Source organism: Barbus barbus (assembly GCF_936440315.1).
Source record: "Barbus barbus genome assembly, chromosome: 6".
NCBI classification, from domain to species: Eukaryota; Metazoa; Chordata; class Actinopteri; order Cypriniformes; family Cyprinidae; genus Barbus; species Barbus barbus.
Genome location: NC_136734.1, coordinates 20,373,823 through 20,395,723, shown reverse-complemented (window position 1 = coordinate 20,395,723; position 21,901 = coordinate 20,373,823). Strand labels below are relative to the sequence as shown.

Here is a 21,901-nt window from a genome sequence, read left to right as displayed (position 1 = left end):
ATAATTTTTTGTACTATGCATAAAATACAGTTATAATCCCCTAAAATAAAATTCACGTCTTTGTGAATGAATCAATAATTATCACATGCATATAGTGTATATTTCACTGTGAAATCACAAGTGCGGACTTTTGAAAAATACATATGATAAAATAATAAGTACATAATCCACATAAAGCCCTGTTTAATATCAATTTCTGGTATGCTGGGAAATAGTTAAACCACTGAAAAAGTACATTTTCTCAAAGGCTGTCATTTTATTTCAGTTAGTTTCCACGGTGACATTTCATTTAGTTGAGTTTTTTTGTTTGTTTATCTTGAACTAAAATAACTGAAACTAACATTTCAGTAAAAATAATATTAATGAAAACTATAGACATTTAGAAAAACTAAGAAACACACAAAATTGCTAATGTTTTTGTACTATGACACAACAGTCATTATGCTTCATCAAACACTTCTGCATTCAGAAACACTATTGGACTCATTTAAAATCCACAAGGTCTCCTGGATTATATTTAGAGTTGTAAAGAATCCAATAATCTGCAACTGTAATTTCACATCCACAGAACATCACTTTTAACAATCTTCTTAGCAGCTACATACACTTTTTTACACTGGTCATTTGCTTCTCCTGTTATATAGTCACTGGGACTTTGCTATGTTTCGTGGCTTTGGTCAAAGTATATTTTCTTTAACTGATCCACTAAAATCTTCTCTTCATCCTCCAGTGCTGCAGCATCTTGCATCTCCCACCTGCATTTCACAAACACAGAAAATAGAAATGTGTGTTAAGCCAACTGTAGAAAACATTAGTAAAACACAGATCTTCCTTAAGCATACAACTTCTTTACAACTTCACAGTCAATCTCTTGTGGGCGATAGTGAGTATACAAAGATGTGAAAAATAACATTATACTCGTGCTGTATCAGGTAGCACTGCCAATGACTGTTTATCACGTCTGATGCATATTATTGCACACAAAAATGCAAGAGTTGGATGAAATCACCAGTTCCAATTCGTTTGGTTGGTATTAATCAACATCTAGTAGCCAGGGTATATGGGCTTTTTTATTAGTCTACCTGGAAATTTAAGACTGGAATAAACTACACAACTTTTGCTTTGCAGTCTTCAGATTTTGGCCAGTTGGAGTTGACAGATTTCACAGAAAATCATACAGTGTATGATGAACACTAACTTTTTTTTTTATTAGCTTCAGATTATGATTCCATCCAGTCTATGGATATAAACCATGTTTGATATTTTGAGTAATATTTTGTATAAAATATATTGCATTTGTCACACGTTTCCTTATAATGATTTATGAAGGACCACGTGGCACTGAAGCCTGAACTAATGGCTGCTGAAAATTCAGCATTGCTTTCACAGGAATAAATTACATCTTTTAAGTTTTAATAACATTTTACAATATTATAGTTTTACTGTTTTAATTAATTCTTATTTTTGGAAAGCCCAAAATTCTGATCAAAATATCTACATGCATTTATAAAAAGTTGTAATATCTGGTATTATTATTATATATATATATATGTATATATATACATACACTATATTCCCATAAGTATTTCGTCACCTCCTTCTAATATGACTTTAAATGCAGACCTTGAGCCAAAAACTCATCAGCAAACACCAATGACTTGTATAGACACTATAAGGACAAAAGTGTTGGGACACCCCCTTCTATAGAACAGAAAAAGGCACTAACAAAACTGTGGCAACAAAGATGGAAACATAATTCATGTATTTAAAAATTGTATTTCCATCTCTGTTGCAACAGCTTTGGACGCGTCTAAAATGACGGCACCCTTATGTACAAGTCATTGGTGTTTGGTGATGAGTTTTGGGCTCAAGGTCTGCATTTAAAGTCACATCAGAGGTGTTCAGCTGGGATCAGGACTAGACCAGTCAAGTTCTTCCACACTGACTGAATCAATAATGTCTTTTTGAACCGTGCCTTATACACAGAGACACTGTCATGTTAGAATAGAAAAGGGTCCTGTCCAAACTGTTGCTATAAAATTAGAAGCACAATTACCTAGAATATCATTATATGCTCAAACATTAAGATTTGTACTCATAGAAATTACTAAAGTAGTCAAACCTGTTCATTAGAAGGGGGTGACCCAATACCTATGGCAATATAGTGTATACATATACATATACTGCTCCTCTCTCAGAACTGAATTTATACTTTCAGGTTAAAAAAAATGGTTTAACATGTTGCTAAGTGGGAAAAAGTATAAAAAGAGAAGATAATCCATATAGTGTCCAATCACAGCCATCATCTGTACACTGACGCTTATTTCCTCACCGCAAAGAGCATCTTTCAACATCACACACTTGTATTTGTTACAAAGTGTGTGCATGCCTCCTTTTATCTTTCTCTGTGTGAGGTGAAGGCACCTGTTCAGATGATGATATATAGTGTCCATATATTCAGTAGTGGTACAAAAGCCTATCAAAGGATTTTGTCTGTGCACATAAAGCAGCTATAGCAATGTGGCCGCATTGATTGAGCTTCCACCTCAGTCATTGTGAACGTGTCGCTATCAGACAAGCTCTTTTCTCCTCTATGGATGGTTGTGTCACTGTGGTAATTACAGTCTATATGGGGAGGATTTGTTTATGTAAATATGTGCGTTTGATGCATGGGGCCCTCTCGGGCATGTCTCCTATCAGAGCGGTGTCTCTTTCCTCCTGTCAGAGTCACCTTAACAGAACCACTGGGCCTGAACCTGACAGCAACAGCTCGACAGATGAGTGTGTGTGGGTTTTGCGCATTTATTTTCTGTCGTCTCTCACTTTCTTTTTCTCCTGCACTGGTGGCATAGAAGGATTGCGCTTGGGCAAGGCCCTGGGGCATCAGCGTCTTCGGAGACACAATTATGAGATAAAATGCCCAAATAACAAGAAATTACATTGCAAATATGAGAAATCAAGTCATTATGAAAATGAACACTATACAACAGACAACAATGTATTATAGCTAGTACACAACATCAAATCTTTGATAAGGAGTTTAGGAATAAATACTATTTGCCATTTTTTACTTTCTTTATATGAAAGTAAAGTTGCATGTCTATCTATTTCTATCAACTGTCAAACATCTGCAGCAGCATGTTTTCAGGTGTCTCAGCTGGATGCCTTGACCTTGAGAAGACACTAGTCCAATTGGCCTGTTTAATAGGCCATCTTTAATTGGTGAAGTGTAACAATTGGTCTGCAAACGTTCAGAATTCAATAGAATCAGGCATTTCGCAATGGGTACAAGTTGGTGACACGAAATGGCTGTGTTGAGCAACAAAACGTTTCTTTGTTTGAAAGTAATGATGCATCAGATTTTAGTGATTTATTTCTGTACAAAAAAACTAATTAAAGTTTAAAGTTTTTAAGTTTAAAGAATTAAAGTTTTCATTTAGCCACAAAACCAAAACAGAAAATAATGTTTTGGCTACTAAATTTACAAAATTTAACTCAGTATGTTGTTCAGGGGGATAAATCATGTCGTGGTAATTTTTGAGCCGCCAGTCAGCGGCCTTTTGATTTTCCAGCTAATCAAAAATTAATATTGCTAATCTAGCTTCTTTTTTGGTTGCAGACCTGTTGCAGCTTATTGACATTTTGTGCACGACATGGATGCTAACAGAGTCTAAATGTGGCATCCGAGAAACGTTAGCTGATTTATTTATTTTATTATTTTTTATATATATTATTTATGTACAGTATGCATGTATATATATTTATTTTATTTTTTTTCAATCAAGTCAAGTCACCATTTTATAGTGCTATATAAAACAGAGATAGTTTCAAAACAGCTCCACAGTATTAAAACAGGAAAGTAAAAAAATAATTAAGTAAATGTCAAAAATGAGGCAAATACAATAGTGTCATTATTCAGCTCAGGTCAGTTCAGTGTTAATTTAATTTAGTTATAACAGTGTAAAATTAATTCATTACAAAACAAGATCAATCCAGCGATAAGCAACTCTACTAAAGACAGCAGCGTCTTTATTCAGCTCCAGTCATTTGAGTGTTGATTCATTTCAGTTCAACAGCAGTGTTGATGTTGCAAAATTCATGAATTATGAACGAATTTGATTAAACAAAGCAGCTCTACAGAAGACAATGTCATCATTATTTAGCTCAATTCAGTTCAAGTTATGTTCTCATCTGAGTGTCATTGCCGTCAAATCGATATTACTGAATATTAATTGTCTCTTAGACCACAACTAAGCAAGCCAATGACAATGGTGGCAAGGAACCCAAACTCCATCAAGTGACAGAAAGTGACTAAAATGACTTGTGTGTGAGCTGTGCTTCATACACAGTTTATTGACGATAGTCAAACAATAGATCCAATTTTTGCCCATGAAATTTCACCATAAGACTGCACAGGAAATATGTGCTCACTCTGAAGCGCCAGAAGGAAACAATCCAGGCAAATGTCAAACGGCCTCAGTCTCTCATCTCTGGTCAGTCATTACTTCGGCACTACAAACAAATAACAAATAATGGAGAACACATGGAAAACACAATATTTACAAATGTCAGGGACGTGCCGAAATGAACAAGAGAGAGTGAAGGCGAGGGTCGGGGATGAAGAAGTGAAGACGCTAAAGGTTTTTTCAATGTTTAATTTTCAAATAGGATTAAGCAGAATGACATTTATCTGAAGGTTACTCGCCCGGTGCTTGCCGTCGTTGTCTTAGCTGATATTGATATTCAGGCGGTGGTCTGCAGCTTGTCAGTGAGACAAACATGCTTGATGAATGAGAACACGAGCCACAGGGAAGTGTAAAGTGCAAATTTGAAACTGGGTTGAGTTTTTTTTTTTTTTTTTTTTCAGGAGAGAATATGTAGATACATGGTAAAATTAGCTAGTAAACACCTCAATAACTTCCGTTTGTGTCCACCTATGATGTTAAGAGCATATATCTTAAGTACCTCCGTTTATCAATGTCAGCGACGAATCTCTAACTTTTGGGCATACGGTATGGATGCACACCTGCAAAGAACAGTAGAAAATCAAAATGTGTCAATAAAGTAAAATTTCTCCTTCAGGTCATCAATCAAAAAGTACAGGTGTAATACCATCGAGCCTCATCTCGGTTTTTCACTATGTGATAAGACGTGGTAATAAGTCAAACCTGAGCCTCTTTTTCATAGTAGTGAATATCTAATGTGTCCTCACTGAGTTTCCAGTCTTTTAATGTTTCCTGACAAATACTAAGTGTCAGGCAGGTAATTCAGCGGGCTTCTCTATCTTAATAAGCCCGGTGTGATGTGGTCTTTCAGTCTTATTGCGCGGCTCATTTTTCATGCATTAATACCACTCTTGCTGACTCGGCTCTTCCTCTGCATAAAGATCAGTCTACACGCATTATGAGCCATATATTTACAGATTCCATATAGTCCAATGGGAATCAGCTTGCTGACACCCTCCAGCCGTGTTTGCCTGCATGTTGAGCTTGTTTGCTAATATCTGCATGTATTTTATGCATAGAGTTACAATTCACAAAAGTATGCTTTTCACTGGTGAAGTACATATTTTTTGATATGTAAAGAAAGAATGTGAGTACATTTAAGCATTCTAGCAAGCATTTAAGCATCTAGCTAAGTTCATTAGCTTCAAATTAATTTTCACTTAACATTTCATACATACAAAACTTCAGCAGTGCGCTGACATACCGTTGTGTAACACCGTTGTGTTACGGGTGTCCCAAGTTCGAATCCCGGCTCGAGAACCTTTCCAGATCCCGCCCCCCTCTTTCTCCCCCACTTTGCTTCCTGTCTGCTCTACACTGTCCTGTTGTAATGAAGGTAAAAGTGCCACAAGAAAAATCTAAAAATCAAGCCACAGAATAAATCTACTGGAAATAGTAGGCCATCCAGGCACACAAGGATAGATTATTATGGGACCAATGGGGCCAGTGACACTTAAGAGCCCTGAGCTGAGGGGCCTGCGCTAAGTGAAACCTAAAAAAATAATGCAGTTCAAATTGATATTGGTGGACATAAATATGCACAATTAAGACAATGCAGAAAGATAGCATATTAATAGTTTTATACTATTATCATGCTCAGCATTAAAGTGAGTAAAGAGTCATTTAGAAGACATTAGATTTTTTGTAAATTATGTGTATTTTAAATAAACGCTGTTCTTTTAAACTTTCTATTCATCAAATAACCCTAAAAAATAAATAAATAAAATAAATCACAGCTTCCACAGAAATATTAAGCAGCACAACTATTTTCAACATAACACTAAAAACTATTTTGAGAATAAAATCAGCATATTAGAATGATTTCTGAAGGATCACGTGACACTAAAGACTGGAATTAATGGCTGCTGAAAATTCATCTCATTAAAAAATTATCCCAATGAAAATATTTTTATTTTTGTGCTATATATATATATATATATATATATATATATATATATATATATATGTGTGTGTGTGTGTGCTTAGTAAAAATGTTTAAAAATATTACTTAAATTGTATTTTTAAAAATAAATACACTTTAGTTGTGCAGAAGCAGTGCTGAGGTCCAACTGAAGTGTATCTGACTGTGCTAAAGTGGAACTATTGCAAGTATTGTTCAGGTACACTTTAAATAACTTATTTAAAGATTTAAATAAGTATTTAAAGACAGAGATCATACAATCCTTCTTAATAGTAACATTAAAACACATTTTAGCCATAATGTGCATTGTGCGATAAATAAATAAAATACTCCAGATAAAGTTTAATTATAATTTTATATCAGTAAGTCTTAAGTGATATATCAATAAATGTGTTAATGGATTTGAAGTATACATGGGCCAGTTTTAACATTCAGACGGTGCCCATGAAAGTCATTTAATGTTGAAGCTATCTATCTTCACAGTAGGATCTGCACCAGTGGTTCCTCACAGGTCAAGTCTGAAGAACAAGCCAAGCAACAGTCTCTGACACTTCTATACACTGTTCCTATCACATTAGAGTCCGGCCCGCTCTGGGCTATCTTAACACTATGCCATGTACTGCATGAGCAGCCCCATTTAGGAGAAAAGAGAAGGAGAAAGAACAGCAGAGGCTATTAGACTAACTGTCAGCTAGCAGAGTGGTTTTCCTCTCCTCTACATGTTTTCGGGCAAACAGACTACCAGCACAGCTGCCGACAGGTACCCGTGTTTGTTTAAATGTGCGTCTGTCAAACAAAGAGCAATGTGATGCTCAACACAGGCGAAGAAATGGCGAGCTGACAAGTCACGCTAATCAGAGGCTTTGCACATGCTTAGCACTTCAAGGATCCATCATAACCCAAACCTAAATATTTAAAGTGCTCAACTTTCTGAAAAGGTCAGGGCTTTCCATGCATGCCACGGAGGAGAGGAGATGTTCTTAGGGGAGAGAGCGCTCAGAACAGGGACCGGCCGTTCTGGCCTTGCCCTGGGATGTGAGGAATCTAGTTCATTTCATGCTTATGGCTTTGCCCTTTGGAAACCACAGAGGTGCTCAGCAGAGAAAAGATTGTTCAGATACCTACAGATCTGAAAAGTACTGTTGAATACAGAAAAATGCTTGAGCCAGATATGTGTGACTTCAATAATCCTGTTCTATCAAAACCTTTTTTGAAGATTTCAGTCCATGTCTGTTAGCTCTTATGTTATCTGTATGCTAGTGCACTCCTAAAATTGGACAAAAGTGTATTTTTGTACAGTGGTTCTTGTCTGGCTTTACGTCACAACACAGATATTACATTGAACATCAAGTAGTGACAAAAATAGTTTATCATACCAACAACAACAACAACAAAAAATCCCTGGGTAATACTTTACAATAACATTCATTTTGTTAACTTAATTTCACATTAAGCATGAACTATCAATGAACAACATATTTAATCTTTGTTCATGTTAATTTATTAATTTATACAGCTTAAAGTATCAGTAGATGAAGAAATGAACTTTTAACAAGTTTTAAACTTTTAAAGTTTTACCAAAAAGTCATTAAAATAACAAAATGTATTAATATTACCATGAACTGCATACGCCCATCAAATTGCAAAATTATACAGAGGCAATTTTTTAAATAATAAAATGCATGAATGTGAATTGCACTTTTTTCTAGTTGAGTGTTTGGTTTCTGAATAACTCACAGCAACTAATCATTTCATTTTTCATTTACCTTGTATAATTCTGTTCATGGTTTTAAAGGATGAGGGAATTTCACACAACCTGCACATGTTGGCATCAGTCAACTGACAGTTGAAAATGCACCAAAATATGTGACCCTGGACCACAAAAGCATTCTTAAGTCGCTGGGGTATATTTGTAGCAATAGCCAAAAATACATTGTGTGGGTCAAGATTATAGATTTTTCTTTTATGCCAAAAATCATCAGGATATTAAGTAAAGATCATGTTCCATGAATATATTTTGTAAATTTCTTACTGTAAATATACAAAAACTTTTTTGATTAGTAATATGCTTTGCTAAGAACTTCATTTGGACAACTTTAAAGGCGATTTTCTCAATATATTGTTTTTTTTTTTTTTTGCAGCCTCAGATTCCAGATTTTCAAATAGTTGTATCTCGGCCAAATATTGTCTGATTTATTCAGCTTATTTATTCAAACTTTCAGATGATGTATAAATCTCAATTTTGAAAAATTGACACTTAAGACTGGGTTTGTGGTCCGGGGTCACATATAATTTAGATGTATATTATGAGATTGACCAAACACACAGCCTTCAAACCCATAATCCCAGAGTAACAAAATAAAATGGAAGAATTTTAATAAGCTTTTTGATAAGTCTATTTATTATACCTATACCCAATACATATTCCCTGCTGTCAAAATAATAAAATAAAATAAAATTAATTGGGTCATTAAAATGGCAGTAAAATCTAAGAGATCAAATGGACAAATAATAGTAAAAAAATATATAAAGTCAATCAATTCATCAAGGAATATTCCATAAAATGAACATATCACATCTCTAACTGTGGCTGTTGGCAGCACAATCTACGAACACCCACAGTGCAGCACATATTCCACCCGCGACTGTTTCTCGCTCCATGCTACTCTCCATCACCTCGCTCCAGGCCTTCTCATCCATCATCTCTCCTCCCCACCTTCTTCTTCCACTCTGATCTCCAGAGCGCAAACGCCACCACAGCAGCACTGGCGGGCCAGCAGGCAGGCTAGACCCGGTATCTCAGGAGCGTGGGGGAGCGTGAAAGAGAAGCCAAGCGGTGGAGCAAGTGATCAAAGGACCGCAGACAGCTCTTCCAGCAGCTGCCCTTGAAAATGACGAGCAAAAAGGTCTCACATGCATGCCACGGCTTTAAACTCTCAAACTCTTTAAACTGATTAGTGATTAGTCCTGAAACATCAGAGAACATGATCAGGACCCATGCACCTGCTCTAGACAAAAAGCTGGCAGAGCTCACTTCGACATGCCACGCTGTGTACTGGGGAACAATTGAGCTGTCACACTTTGTGGTGTAGCAGGGTTCAGGTCTATGTTTTAAAAATGCCCTTAGCCTTTGCATACCTGATGGGTTGCAGACCTGCGTGAACTATAAAGTCACCAGTGCAGGCTTTGCAAAAGTGCACAATGTCGTTACAAAAGCGTCGCCTATGAGCACACACTTCTGGATCATTAAATGAAAAATTGGGATTTGGTTAAAAAAAAAAAAAAAGATACCAAATAAAATATACTACTTCAGTAAACATTAAGTACAGTATTTCTAAATTTCACTTGAGTAAAAGCATTTTTATGTACTTGTACTTGTTAGTACTGATCCATGAAGGACAGTAATGTTTGTTTGTTGATTGATTGATTGATTGATTGATTGATTGATGTGCTACTTCCTGTAGTATCAGGTTAACTACTGAGGTAGGAACCCTTTGCTGTTGTTTGTTTGAGGGGGGATATATAAAGCCGTGGGTTCAATGGACGTGCTGTGTGATCCTTGTGTTGAGCCTCCTATAGAGGTTATGGGGTACCTATAAACCACATAACATGGTGTCAGAAGCAAAAAATTGCATCTTAACGGACGTCTACAAATAGGAGATATCACAGGACGCCGGCAAGTTTTTTTTTTTCTCTCTCTTCGACGATTACCGAAAGAGGGGGACAACGCTAATGCTAGCGAGCTCACAGACGGCAAAATGAATCAGTTTCAAGTTTCTCCACCAGACAAGTTCACATTCAAAGCCGAAGACTGGACGAAGTGGATTAAACGCTTCGACAGATTCCGCATCGCATCGGGATTGGAGACACAAGCGGACGAAAATCAAGTGAATGCACTGATTTACACAATGGGGGAGGAGGCGGAGGATATACTAGTTTCCCTGCACCTCAGCCCAGAGGAAGCGAGTGAGTACGACACAGTTAAGAGGAAGCTGGATGCTCACTTTGTAACACGCAGAAATGTGATCTTCGAGAGGGCAAAGTTTAACCAGAGGCAGCAAGAAATGGGCGAGTCGGCTGACAGCTTTCACACAGCGCTGCACTGCCTAGCGGAGCACTGCGGATACGGGGCTCTGCATGACGAAATGGTGAGAGATAGACTTGTTGTGGGTCTGAGAGATAAACGCTTGTCAGAACAGCTACAACTCGATCCTGAACTGACTCTAGAGAAAGCAATTAACAGAGCTCGACAAAGCGAGCAGGTAAAGAAGCAACAAGAAATGTTAAAAATGAACTTTAAAGCAGATATCGCCAACGCTCAACTTGACAGCATGCACGCGCGGCAGCGCAATAGCGCACGTTCAAAGCAACCCAAGCCGCAAAACAAACAAATAGATAAAACAAAGAAGGAAAGACAGGCACAATGTGGAAGATGTGGTGATTTAAGATGGCATAGCCTACAACAATGTCCAGCTAGGGAGGTAATATGCAATAACTGCAGAAAAAAAGGACATTACGCCAGAGTGTGCAAAACCAAAAGAATGTGTGAAATGCATGTAGCTACAGTGGTTGAGGACACGGGTGAAGAAGTTGCATTTCTGGGTTCACTGTCAACGGACGCAAATGGCAGCCCATGGATGACAGACATACATGTGGAGAATCTCAATGCACGCTTTAAAATTGACACTGGCGCAGACGTCACCGCTATACCCGAAATGCTGTATAACCAGGGCCAGTTCAGCAGGCTGGAGAGGCCAACGAGGGTTCTGCTGGGGCCAGGAGGGACTCGTCTGAATGTGAAGGGCAAGTTCACAGCCACTCTCAGTAAGAACAGTAAAAGTACTAAAGAGGAAATATACGTTGTGGAGGGGCTGTGCACACCACTGCTAGGTGGGCTTGCTGCAGTGGCACTGCAGTTGGTCGCCAGAATAAATAACATTAGCCTGGACTCCAAAGAGACAGTAAAAAGGGAGTTCCCAAAGCTTTTCTGTGGATTAGGAAAAATGGAGGGCGAGTACAACATAGTACTGAAACCAGGCGCTCAGCCTTTCTCCCTCTCAACTCCCAGGCGCATCTCCCTCCCACTCCTGCCAAAGGTTAGAGAGGAACTGGACCGTATGGAGCAGCAGGGAGTTATCTCAAAGGTGGAGGGGCCCACTGAATGGTGTGCGCCTATGGTGGTGGTGCCGAAACGCACGGGCAAGGTGAGAATATGCACCGATCTCACAGAGCTGAACAAATCAGTTATGAGAGAGAAGCACCCCCTCCCCTCAGTTGAACACACTTTAGGACAGCTTGCTGGGGCAAAAGTGTTTTCAAAGCTAGACGCCAACGCAGGCTTTTGGCAGATTCCACTGTCCAAGGAGTCAACTCTGCTAACCACTTTCATAACTCCGTTCGGGCGGTATTGTTACAATCGCCTGTGCTTTGGGATCTCATCAGCACCAGAACACTTCCAGAAACGCATGTCACGCATTCTGGAGGGCCTGGTGGGTGTTCTGTGTCAGATGGATGATGTGCTCATTTGGGGAGCCACACAGACGGAGCACGATGAGAGACTGTGGAGAGTACTGTCACGACTGCAAGAGGAGGGAGTGACGCTCAATGACAAGTGTGAGTTTTCTAAGAACAGGATAAAGTTCCTGGGGCAGGTTATTGAGGCATCAGGCGTCAGCGCTGATCCTGATAAAGTGAGTGCGGTAAAAGCCATGCCAGCACCCAGTAACGTCAGTGAGGTGAGACGCTTCCTGGGGATGACAAACCACCTGGGGAAGTTCCTGCCTCACTTGGCTGAGAGAACGCAACCACTCAGAGACCTGCTGAGAAAGTCCAGTATGTGGGCCTGGGGGCCGCAACAACAGCAGGCCTTTGATAACATCAAAGAAGAACTGACGACGCCCCCAGGGCTTGCATTGTATGACCCTAACGCTGAAACACTTGTCTCCGCTGACTCTTCCTCATATGGGATGGGCGCTGTTCTTCTCCAGCGTCAAACAGACACAGAGTGGAAACCTGTGGCGTATGCCTCGAGAGCCCTCAGCAGCACTGAGCAGCGATACGCCCAGATCGAGAAGGAGGCGCTAGCATCAACATGGGCCTGCGAGAGGTTCGCAGAGTTCCTCATTGGAAAGAGTTTTCACATCGAAACCGACCACAAGCCTCTGATTCCTCTACTAGGCTCAAAGAGCTTAGATGAACTTCCTCCACGCATACAGCGTCTGCGCATGAGACTAATGCGGTTTGCCTACACCATATCACATGTGGCTGGCAAAGACATCGCAACTGCGGATGTGCTGTCCCGAGCTCCTGTCAGTCACACTGCAGAAGGATTGCAGGAGGAGGAAATCAACCTCTATGTTGACTCTGTTGTTGCGAATCTCCCAGCTACAGAAAAGAGGTTAAGGGAAATTCAGAGACACCAGGACGACGACCCCACACTCCAGCACTTGAAGAAATTCTGTGTCGAAGGATGGCCAGATAAATTTTCCATTAACAGAGTGTTCCAGCCATATCTGCCATTTTCAGGTGAGCTCACTATCCAAGATGGTCTACTATTGTATGGCAGCAGGATAATCATCCCCACGTCACTCAGGGCAGACATCCTGTCCAAGCTGCACGAGGGCCATCTGGGAATAACAAAATGCAGAGAGCGAGCTAAGCAATCAGTGTGGTGGCCTGGGCTCAGCAGAGAGCTGACAAACATGATAGAGAAATGTGATGTGTGTAGCCGAGAGAGAGTAAATTTCAAAGAAACGATGATGCCTACTGAGTTCCCGACAAGACCATGGTCCACTGTAGGAGCAGATCTGTTCCAGATAGACAACAAACAATACCTAGTCATTGTGGACTATTTCTCCAGGTATTTTGAAGTAGCCAAACTGACATCCACAACATCTGGAGCTGTGATTGATCACTTCAAGTCTATTTTTGCACGTCATGGTATACCTGAAGTGGTCCGCTCAGACAACGGGCCACAGTTTGCATCCGAGATCTTCAGACAGTTCGCACAGGATTGGGGCTTTAGTCATGTGACATCCAGTCCCCATTTCCCTCAGAGCAATGGGGAGGCGGAGCGTGCTGTGAGGACAATCAAAAGTCTCCTCAAGAAATCCAGCGACCCTTATCTCGCCCTGATGGCCTACCGGGCTGCTCCCCTGGCGAATGGATACAGTCCCACTGAGCTTCTGATGGGAAGGAAAATAAGAACGCCAGTTCCTGTCATTCCATCCAAGCTCAACCCAGGGTGCGCAGACATGGACAACCTGAGAAGGACAGAACAAAGGTACAAACAAAAACTGCGACAGAATTATGACCGAAGACACAGAGCACGCGACATGCCATACCTTCACCCCGGTGATCACGTGTGGGTTAAGGATACAGTGGAAAGAGGCACTGTGGTGTCTGCTGCCGGCACGCCAAGGTCATACATCATTGAGACGCCCGGGGGCACTCTGCGAAGAAACAGATACCATCTTTCGCCAACCCCTGTGGCTCCTGGAAAACCTGCCAGCTCAACTGAGCCAGCACCAGAGAGCACGGTTCCTGACGCCATACACACTCCTGTCACACCAGGAGCACAGTGTGTAGCCAGTCAGCAGACTCCTGCGTGTGAGAGTCGTTTCCCAGCCCGAATAAGGAATCCTCCATCTTACTTGAAAGACTTTGTTTGTTCTTAGAAATGGCACCTGAGTTATGGGAGGGGGCAGGGAGAAGTTGATTGCTGCAAATTTATGTTGTTGATTAAGTGTTTACAGACGCACATGTTCAAAGTGCTTCATAGCTGAACAGTATAGCAAAAGTTGAGAACCATAATTGTGTGTTTCTACTGTTACTGATCTTGATCGCATCTTAATGATGGAATGGGTTATATTTTGCAGTATAAGAAGTAATCGGAAGAGCCTCTGTTACAGTTTAGAAATGCTCTTAATGTTTATTCCTGCATCTGCACAAAGATTATCCTTTGTCTAGAAAGGGGGATGTAGTATCAGGTTAACTACTGAGGTAGGAACCCTTTGCTGTTGTTTGTTTGAGGGGGGATATATAAAGCCGTGGGTTCAATGGACGTGCTGTGTGATCCTTGTGTTGAGCCTCCTATAGAGGTTATGGGGTACCTATAAACCACATAACACTTCCGCCTGCTCAAAAGACAGCAAGAAAATGTTTAAAGATCTGGCATCATTTATTCAATTTCACATTGTTGTATGACTTTCTGTGGGGCAAGTACATCTTTTTTTCCCCTCATCGAAGATGCTCATTCTTACAGATAAGTTAAGGTCAGTTTGACATTATTATTATTAGTAGTAGTAGTAATTGTTTTGAGGTGGTAACTAGACAGTGCTAGTCAATAAGAAAGATTAGTTGATGCAAACATTAAACATGCATGATCTGCAAATAAGAAGATCATGAATGTTCATTTTTATTAACGAACAAACAAACAAAAATTTGTGTGTTACCAAAATATACATTTTCAATATCAATTAAAATAACTGAGACTGAACAAGCAATCATGAGCAGTGATGCCAAGGAAAAATATCCATTTCAAAATTAAATAATAAATAAGTTAATTTCACATCTACTATAATGAAAAGCTGTGTGCAAAAAAAGGACCTCTTATTTATATCATGATACTATTTAATTATGATATTCATGTATCTATCATAAATGTTACAGTAATATACTTCAAAGTTTAAAGTACTACCCAAAAAACATGAAATCCATCATTTTCCATTTTCATGCTAATACCATGGTACTTTTTGTAATTATACTAAGTTTCATGAAGCTAAACTTGCATCATAAACTGCACCGAAACACGTTTGCTAACTGTTCACGTCCTTATTTTGAGCAAACCAAGCCAACAAGAGTGCAGTCTTTATCAGACTTGTGCTGCATTAATGAGAGCGAACACCGTTCCAAAGCCAGGCAGACGGTTCCCTGAGAGTGTATGCACTCTTGTTAAGAGGCCAACAGACATTGATCATGCATGGTCGCCCTCCAAGTGGCGAGTTCGTTCAAACACACCCAGTTCTTAACCTCCACTGCAGTTTGTCAAATAAAGCAGCAGCAGTGCTCTGTTTGCCCTTGACTCTGTCTCTTGTCAAGAGTGCACTCTCCTTGTCTGGATGACACCTCTCACAGAAATAGCAGCCAGTGAGCTGGTGCTCAGGACCCCATCACTTGAGCTAAATCATTAGCCCTCTTAGTCACAGCGCTGCTGGCTTGGCCCCTGACAAGTCTGAAGCTCCTCAGTCCCGTTTTTATTTCGCCACTTGGCGCTCGTACTCATGACGCCAATTAGAGGTAACTTACGCTAAGCTAAATTGTTAGTAAACAAGGGAAGCCATCGCATTGTGTGTTGTTCGCTGAAGCAGACAGCGATGGTCTTCCTGTCATAACACTCACAAAAGCAGTAACAAGCAGCAGCACTAGACACCTGATGGCTCCAGCGAGCCTCCGGGTCCCAGGGATCAAGCAGCTCCACGGAGGCAATCAGTCTTCCTTGACAGGCCCTCGCTGCACCCCGAGAGCAGTATGACAGCTCTTATTTTACCACAGAGGGACCTGCCGACACACCGCCTCACCCTGTACTAGCAAAACCCCCGGCGCCCGCAGCTTCCCAAAGCAACCCCAACCTCGGAAAGCCACGGCCTTATAAATGAATGAACAAAGCTTCGTATTTATAAACACACACACACACATTCATACACGCAACCCGAGTTGTTTCTCGCTGCTCCCAGCTGAGCGCGGCAACAAAAGGAGATCCATCCTGATTTCACCTAGATACGCCTCTAAGATGTAGACTATCATTTATTCAACAGACTCCCTTTGTAAGTGATGCATATTTTAAGTGTAAAACACACCCAGACACGCGCGTACGCTCACAGGGGACGACCGCAGTCACGAGTGACGCTAGCAGTGCGGAAACATAAATATGTTGATATGGGGGAAAGTTTCTCAGGGTTTTTTTTTTTTTTGGGAGAAGTAATTCATCCTATTCCCCGTGTTTTGAATTTGCATCGGGTTCAACCTTTACAGCATAATAACCGAAGAGGAAGAGGGAAATAACCAGCACTCTGGGAGCCTGAGCAGGATGTTAAAGCGACTCGAGGCTCAATCAATGATTGCGTGCATGCCTCTTCTGTTTTCTACTTCAACAACATTGCCATATCTGCTCTCTGCTCGGAGTGGGAAGCCGGAGTACAGAGGCGCGGGTGGTGGCGGTCACCGTAATGACATGATTAGTTAATAGTCTTGGTGCTCGGGTGTTTCGCCCGTCAGGCCTGGAGTGAACTGATTACCCAGTAAATCCATTGATCTCCAATTCCCTTCCCAAACTCCCAGCGGGGCACGGTGATCTCCGAGCAAAAAGCCAGTCTTTCAACTTCGCGAAGGGGGGCTTAGTCAAATCTGATCACAGCTCTGGCGCTCTTACCATTTCAAACAGCTCATTTTTCCACACGCTAATGGAACTTTTGGGGTGTTTGGGAGATAAATAAGTCAATCCTATTACCTCATTTAATATCAAATGCCACCTAATTATGGCTGTGTATGTTTTCAAACACTGCGTAATTTATTGTTATGTTCGCCCCCCTAATCTACAGATGCCTATCGGCTGGCAATTTCTTTTCGCCTGTTAGAATGAAATACTTGCCTTTACATCAGGTGACCGAGCAGTGGAATAGATAAGCAATGAATGTATTTAAACTTTCATAGCACTCCACTCACCTTTTAAAGGGATTTGCATCAATGCTGTGGAAGCTTTCGAGGCTTTTTCAACAGACAAATACCACTCTGGAGGATGCTAAGAGGAGAGATGCCTCTTTTTACCTATCTCTCTTACATTGCATGATTTACCAAGTTACTGTTATTCTACATAAATTTCATTTAAACATGCAGAAGAGGAATTTAACCAAAATAACTTAATAATATATACACATTAATTTTTATTATTTACCAATTAAATGCAACTATATCTGTATCATATAATTTTAAATCAACAGCAAATGAACAACCAACTGATAAATATATAGTGCTGATATAATATGCCATGCAAGTCTTTTCAACAAAAATTTTTTAATAATTAGTTAACTTGAAATAACTGACAATGTAGTTGTACCTTTTAAATGTTTTTTTTCTTTCCTCATTTGAATTAATTGTTACAAATAATAATAATACAATAATACCATTTTCTACACTACTGTTTAAGAGTTTGGGGTCACATAAAGGTTTTTTGTTATTGTTGTTGTTGTTTATTATTATTATTTATTTATTTATTTTTTTAAGAAAAATAAATGCTTTTAGTTAATTAAAAGTGACAATTTCAACTATTTCAAATAAATGCCATTCTTTTAAATTTTTCTATTCATCAAAAATTGTGAAAAAAATTATATATCACAATTTCTACAAACATATTAAGCAGCACAACTGTTTTAAACATAATAAGTAATGTTTCTTGAACATCATATTAGAATGATTTCTGAAAGATCATGTAACAATGAAGAATGGAGTAAAGACTGCTGAACATTTAGCTTTTACATCACAGGAATAAATTACATTTTCAAATGTATATTAAATATATTATTTACATTTAATATATACAGTATATTAAAATAGAAAACAGTTGTTTTAAATAGTAATGTTTCACAGTGCCATTGTTTTTACTGTATTTTATAAATGCAGCCTTTGGAGAGCATAAGAGACTTCTTTAAAAAAACCTTTGAAAAGTACTGCATTTTTTAATCCAAATTTTGTAAGGTAATATAAACAAACAACTCTAAGTTAAGACTGCAAGTCAAACAATAAAACACAGACATAAATGCAATAGTGAGATTAGTCTTAACCATAATACTGGTAAAGCGACTCTGGCAGAGAGTGAAATTAACACATCTTCTCAAATCGATCTTGAATTAACAAGGTTGGCGGCATGGCTGGTCTTGCCATAGAGTAAAGGTGTAAAAACCCCTCGGGGTAGAGGCCAGTAATGAGTGAATATGACCAATAACATTAATAACATTCCTCACAGGTCAAAATGGCAGCACTGAAACCTTCATTAATGCTCCAGCCACGCAGAAGGGACTGAACTCAGATCAGTTTAATTGGACCAGTGAGAAAATAAGACCACCGCATACAGTAGATCTGACGCTTATTCATTAGAAACATATTCTCCTTCTCTTGATTTGGCATAGGGTTGCCCTTAAACACAGTGCAGATAAAACTGATTTAACATCATTACATTCAGTATATAATAGCCGCCTACTGGGAATTAATTAGCAGTTATTAGGCAATTTCTTAATCTTATGGTCGCAACCAATGGGGAAATTTACACTAATGTTAGTTAGTTAGTTAGTTAGTTAGCCACTATGTTGTCTCATTGGTCGAACTCTCAAAGGTCCATCATTAATCAAAGCACATGAGGAAGGACAAGTGGGGGGCCTAGCCATTATATATCAGTTTAATAAAAGACTTTATTTATGTGGCATGGTCTTTTCTGATAAAAATAGCTGTCACCTCATCATGCCTAACAGGATACAGTATTAGGCTTCATACTGTGAGAGAGTTTGGGTCGTGTTCAGTCGTTTTCATTAATGAGTGCTGATGAATGAGCCAGATGGTTTGTGCATACCTAAACAGGTGCCTACCTCTGACGCTCACCACGCACATGCTGGAAAATAAATGGATGGAGGAGAAGCGATTGAGCAGCAGAGAGAGAAAGATGTAAACACTGAGTTGACAGGAGGAGCTTGGCGCTTGGAGACTCGAAATATTTGCCTGTATAATGGAAACCGGTTAAAGGGATAGCTCAGCCATAAATTAACATTTTGTCTACAAGATTTTCAGGCAACTGTATGGTTTCAGAAGAATTCGGATAAATGGGAAGTCTGGGCCAAGATTTTTCAAACGTTTTACTGTCAAGAACCCCTAAATATGATGACCCCTTTCCAAAAATATAAAGTCAACTTAATGTACAGACCCATTTATTCTATGTGAGAAAATGTATTAAAACAACATTAAGTGACTATTTTGTACTATACCAAAGCCACAAATGAACAAATCACTGTAATATTATCTGGAGAAATATATTTTAAACATTTATAAGTGAACAATAATAAAAAAGTGAATCAATATTTAGAAACATTTTAAGTAAATATAAATATATAAATAAATCCACAACAAATGCTTGCAGATAATACTTCAATACTTTGGATTATTTTGAATAATTTAAAAATAATATTCAATTAATTAAATTAATAATCAATTAAATTTGAATAAATGCAAAAAAAAAACGACAAAAGCACACATCAAAATTACTACAACTTTCAAATTTAAAAATGAAAACAGAAAATGAAAAATGATTCAAAACATTAATAAAACAACACTAAAATAATTCTACAATACATAGTGCTCCAAACTTTTTGAAATGTGAAAGTATGAATCACCATCCACTTTCAGAGGAGCTTTCTCACTCAGTAATAAAACTGCTCTGAAAGTAGTCATGAGTTTTGGGACTATTGGTCAGTTTGATGTAGGTCACTTGTTCATTCCTAAATCTGGACAAACCTTAAGACGGATGGAGCGAGGCAGTGTGGGATAGCTGCAGATATGTGTGTGTTCGTTCTACACTGTCTGCAGCTTAGGCAATCATTCCATTAAACAGATGTTGCGTGAACAAGTCTCCCTCATACGGGTTGCATTCCCTCAGGAAAGCATTACAGTATTGCTATCGAGTCTCCCAAATGTCAAAGCAATACTAATCTGGATATGCTCAATGAAAGCATACCACAAAACTTCCCCTATTGTTGCAGATAATAAAACAAGGAGCATGGCCATGGGGGCCGATTTAAAAAGCGGCCCCGCATTTTTGTGTTGACGTTTTTTGATTTCACCCACTTTCTGCTTTAATTTGATTTGCTCGGGATCTGAATGGAACAGATGAAAAGCCACCTGAGGCACAGGATTAGCCAGACAGCAGTTCTGCTCCTGCTGCACACACCTATTTAGCTATGTACTGTTTCTTTAACCCTAATGGTGTGTGGTAATGGCAGTATCAAACTAATAAAGTGTGTCCATATACCAAGATATTTATCTGTTGGTATAAAAAACTAAAGAAAAAAAAACTAAATGGAAAAATGCACTGTATTAACATGAAAGAATTAATTTTTTTTTTATATTGTTTTTTAGGGTTTGAAATTTCCCTTTTTTCCCATGTTTATTTTCCTCAACAACATGTTAAACTTGCCAAAATAAGTTTGCAGTCAACACTCTCCACATTAATTGTATAGCTTATCTATCTATCTATCTATCTATCTATCTATCTATCTATCTATCTATCTATCTATATATAAGGGTAACATCATTAAATTGAACTTCATTTTACACTAAATACTTCAAATAAAACTAGAAAATACACTCTTGAAAGTGACAGCAGTATTTTATAGCAATATTGTTTTATTTTCACTTTTAAAAGAATCACTTAATAGTTTATATTAGTTATATTAATGTATATTATTATATTAATTGTATTATATTTAATACATTAAATATAATAATACACAAAATACAAAAAAAAATCACTTTAATACATTACATTAAATGCTTTACGGTTGTAAAGCATTTTCTTATGTAACACCACTATTTACACAATCAGTCAAGCCTGGTCACCTTTATTCCTATTGGACTTTATACAATATAGGTTTTAGCAAAGCAGCTTCAATAAACAGGAAAATAGCAGAAACAATTATGGAAAATCAAATATGGAGACATTACAGATCTAAAAAGACAATAGTGTCATTATTTAGCTTAAATCAGTTCAGTGTTGGTTCAGTTCAATTCAATAACAGTGTACAGTTCATCTATATTAAAATGAGTTTAATTCAGCTATAAGCCATTCTACAGAAGCCAACAAATAGCTTGTTGCTAAAAAAAGGCTACAGTATCTTGAAAACTCGCTGTCACACTTTAGAATACACTCTTTTTCTGATATTTATTCACAGACTTGTTGGTCTCTGCTACAAAATGTGAATGACACAAACTTATAGGTGCATGTTGCATGAGGCAAGCTGTATCATCTATTCTAAATCTGAGTTGCTCTCACTCTCACTTTCAGATCAATGCTGGTGGCGGGTGATTTGTCAGGATGTCTGTGTTGATTAATCTGCCGCCGTAGCCCGTATATTGGGCCGCAGTGCTGTCAGCTGGCAGGGGGAGAAGCAGGACTGGCTCGGATGAGGCAGACCACCACCCAGGTGGCTACACTGGAGCTAAATGAGCTGTGCGGAGTTTCGTATATGCACACACACACACACACACACACAGATACACACACCTGCTCATCCCGCATGATTTGTCATAGCACATCAACGAACAATAAGTTATGGTCGCTTTGACCTGTCAACGTGTCTGTCCTCAACTCTGAGTCACCTCCATCCAAAAAGAGACGCAGTCACAGGAGCCCACCTGTACAGTACAGTCATGGCAGTGG

General features: G+C 38.9%; 1 protein-coding gene across 2 annotated transcripts in view; it reads right to left on the bottom strand.

The window, feature by feature from the left end:
- Positions 1-169: 169 nt before the first annotated feature.
- Positions 170-21,901, bottom strand: part of LOC306871464 (uncharacterized protein KIAA0825-like) — a 134,299-nt gene continuing 112,567 nt past the window's right edge. Inside the window, exons 20-21 of one of the 2 annotated variants that reach the window (XR_013784333.1) lie at positions 476-755; positions 234-369 (exon numbers count right to left, since the gene is read on the bottom strand). Coding sequence is in view for 1 of the 2 variants with exons in the window: in XM_079419418.1 (XP_079275544.1) it covers positions 659-755 (97 nt within the window). In the remaining variant the exon portion in view is untranslated. Of the gene's footprint in view, positions 756-21,901 lie in introns of both variants that reach the window. The other variant, XM_079419418.1, reaches the window with a different exon arrangement.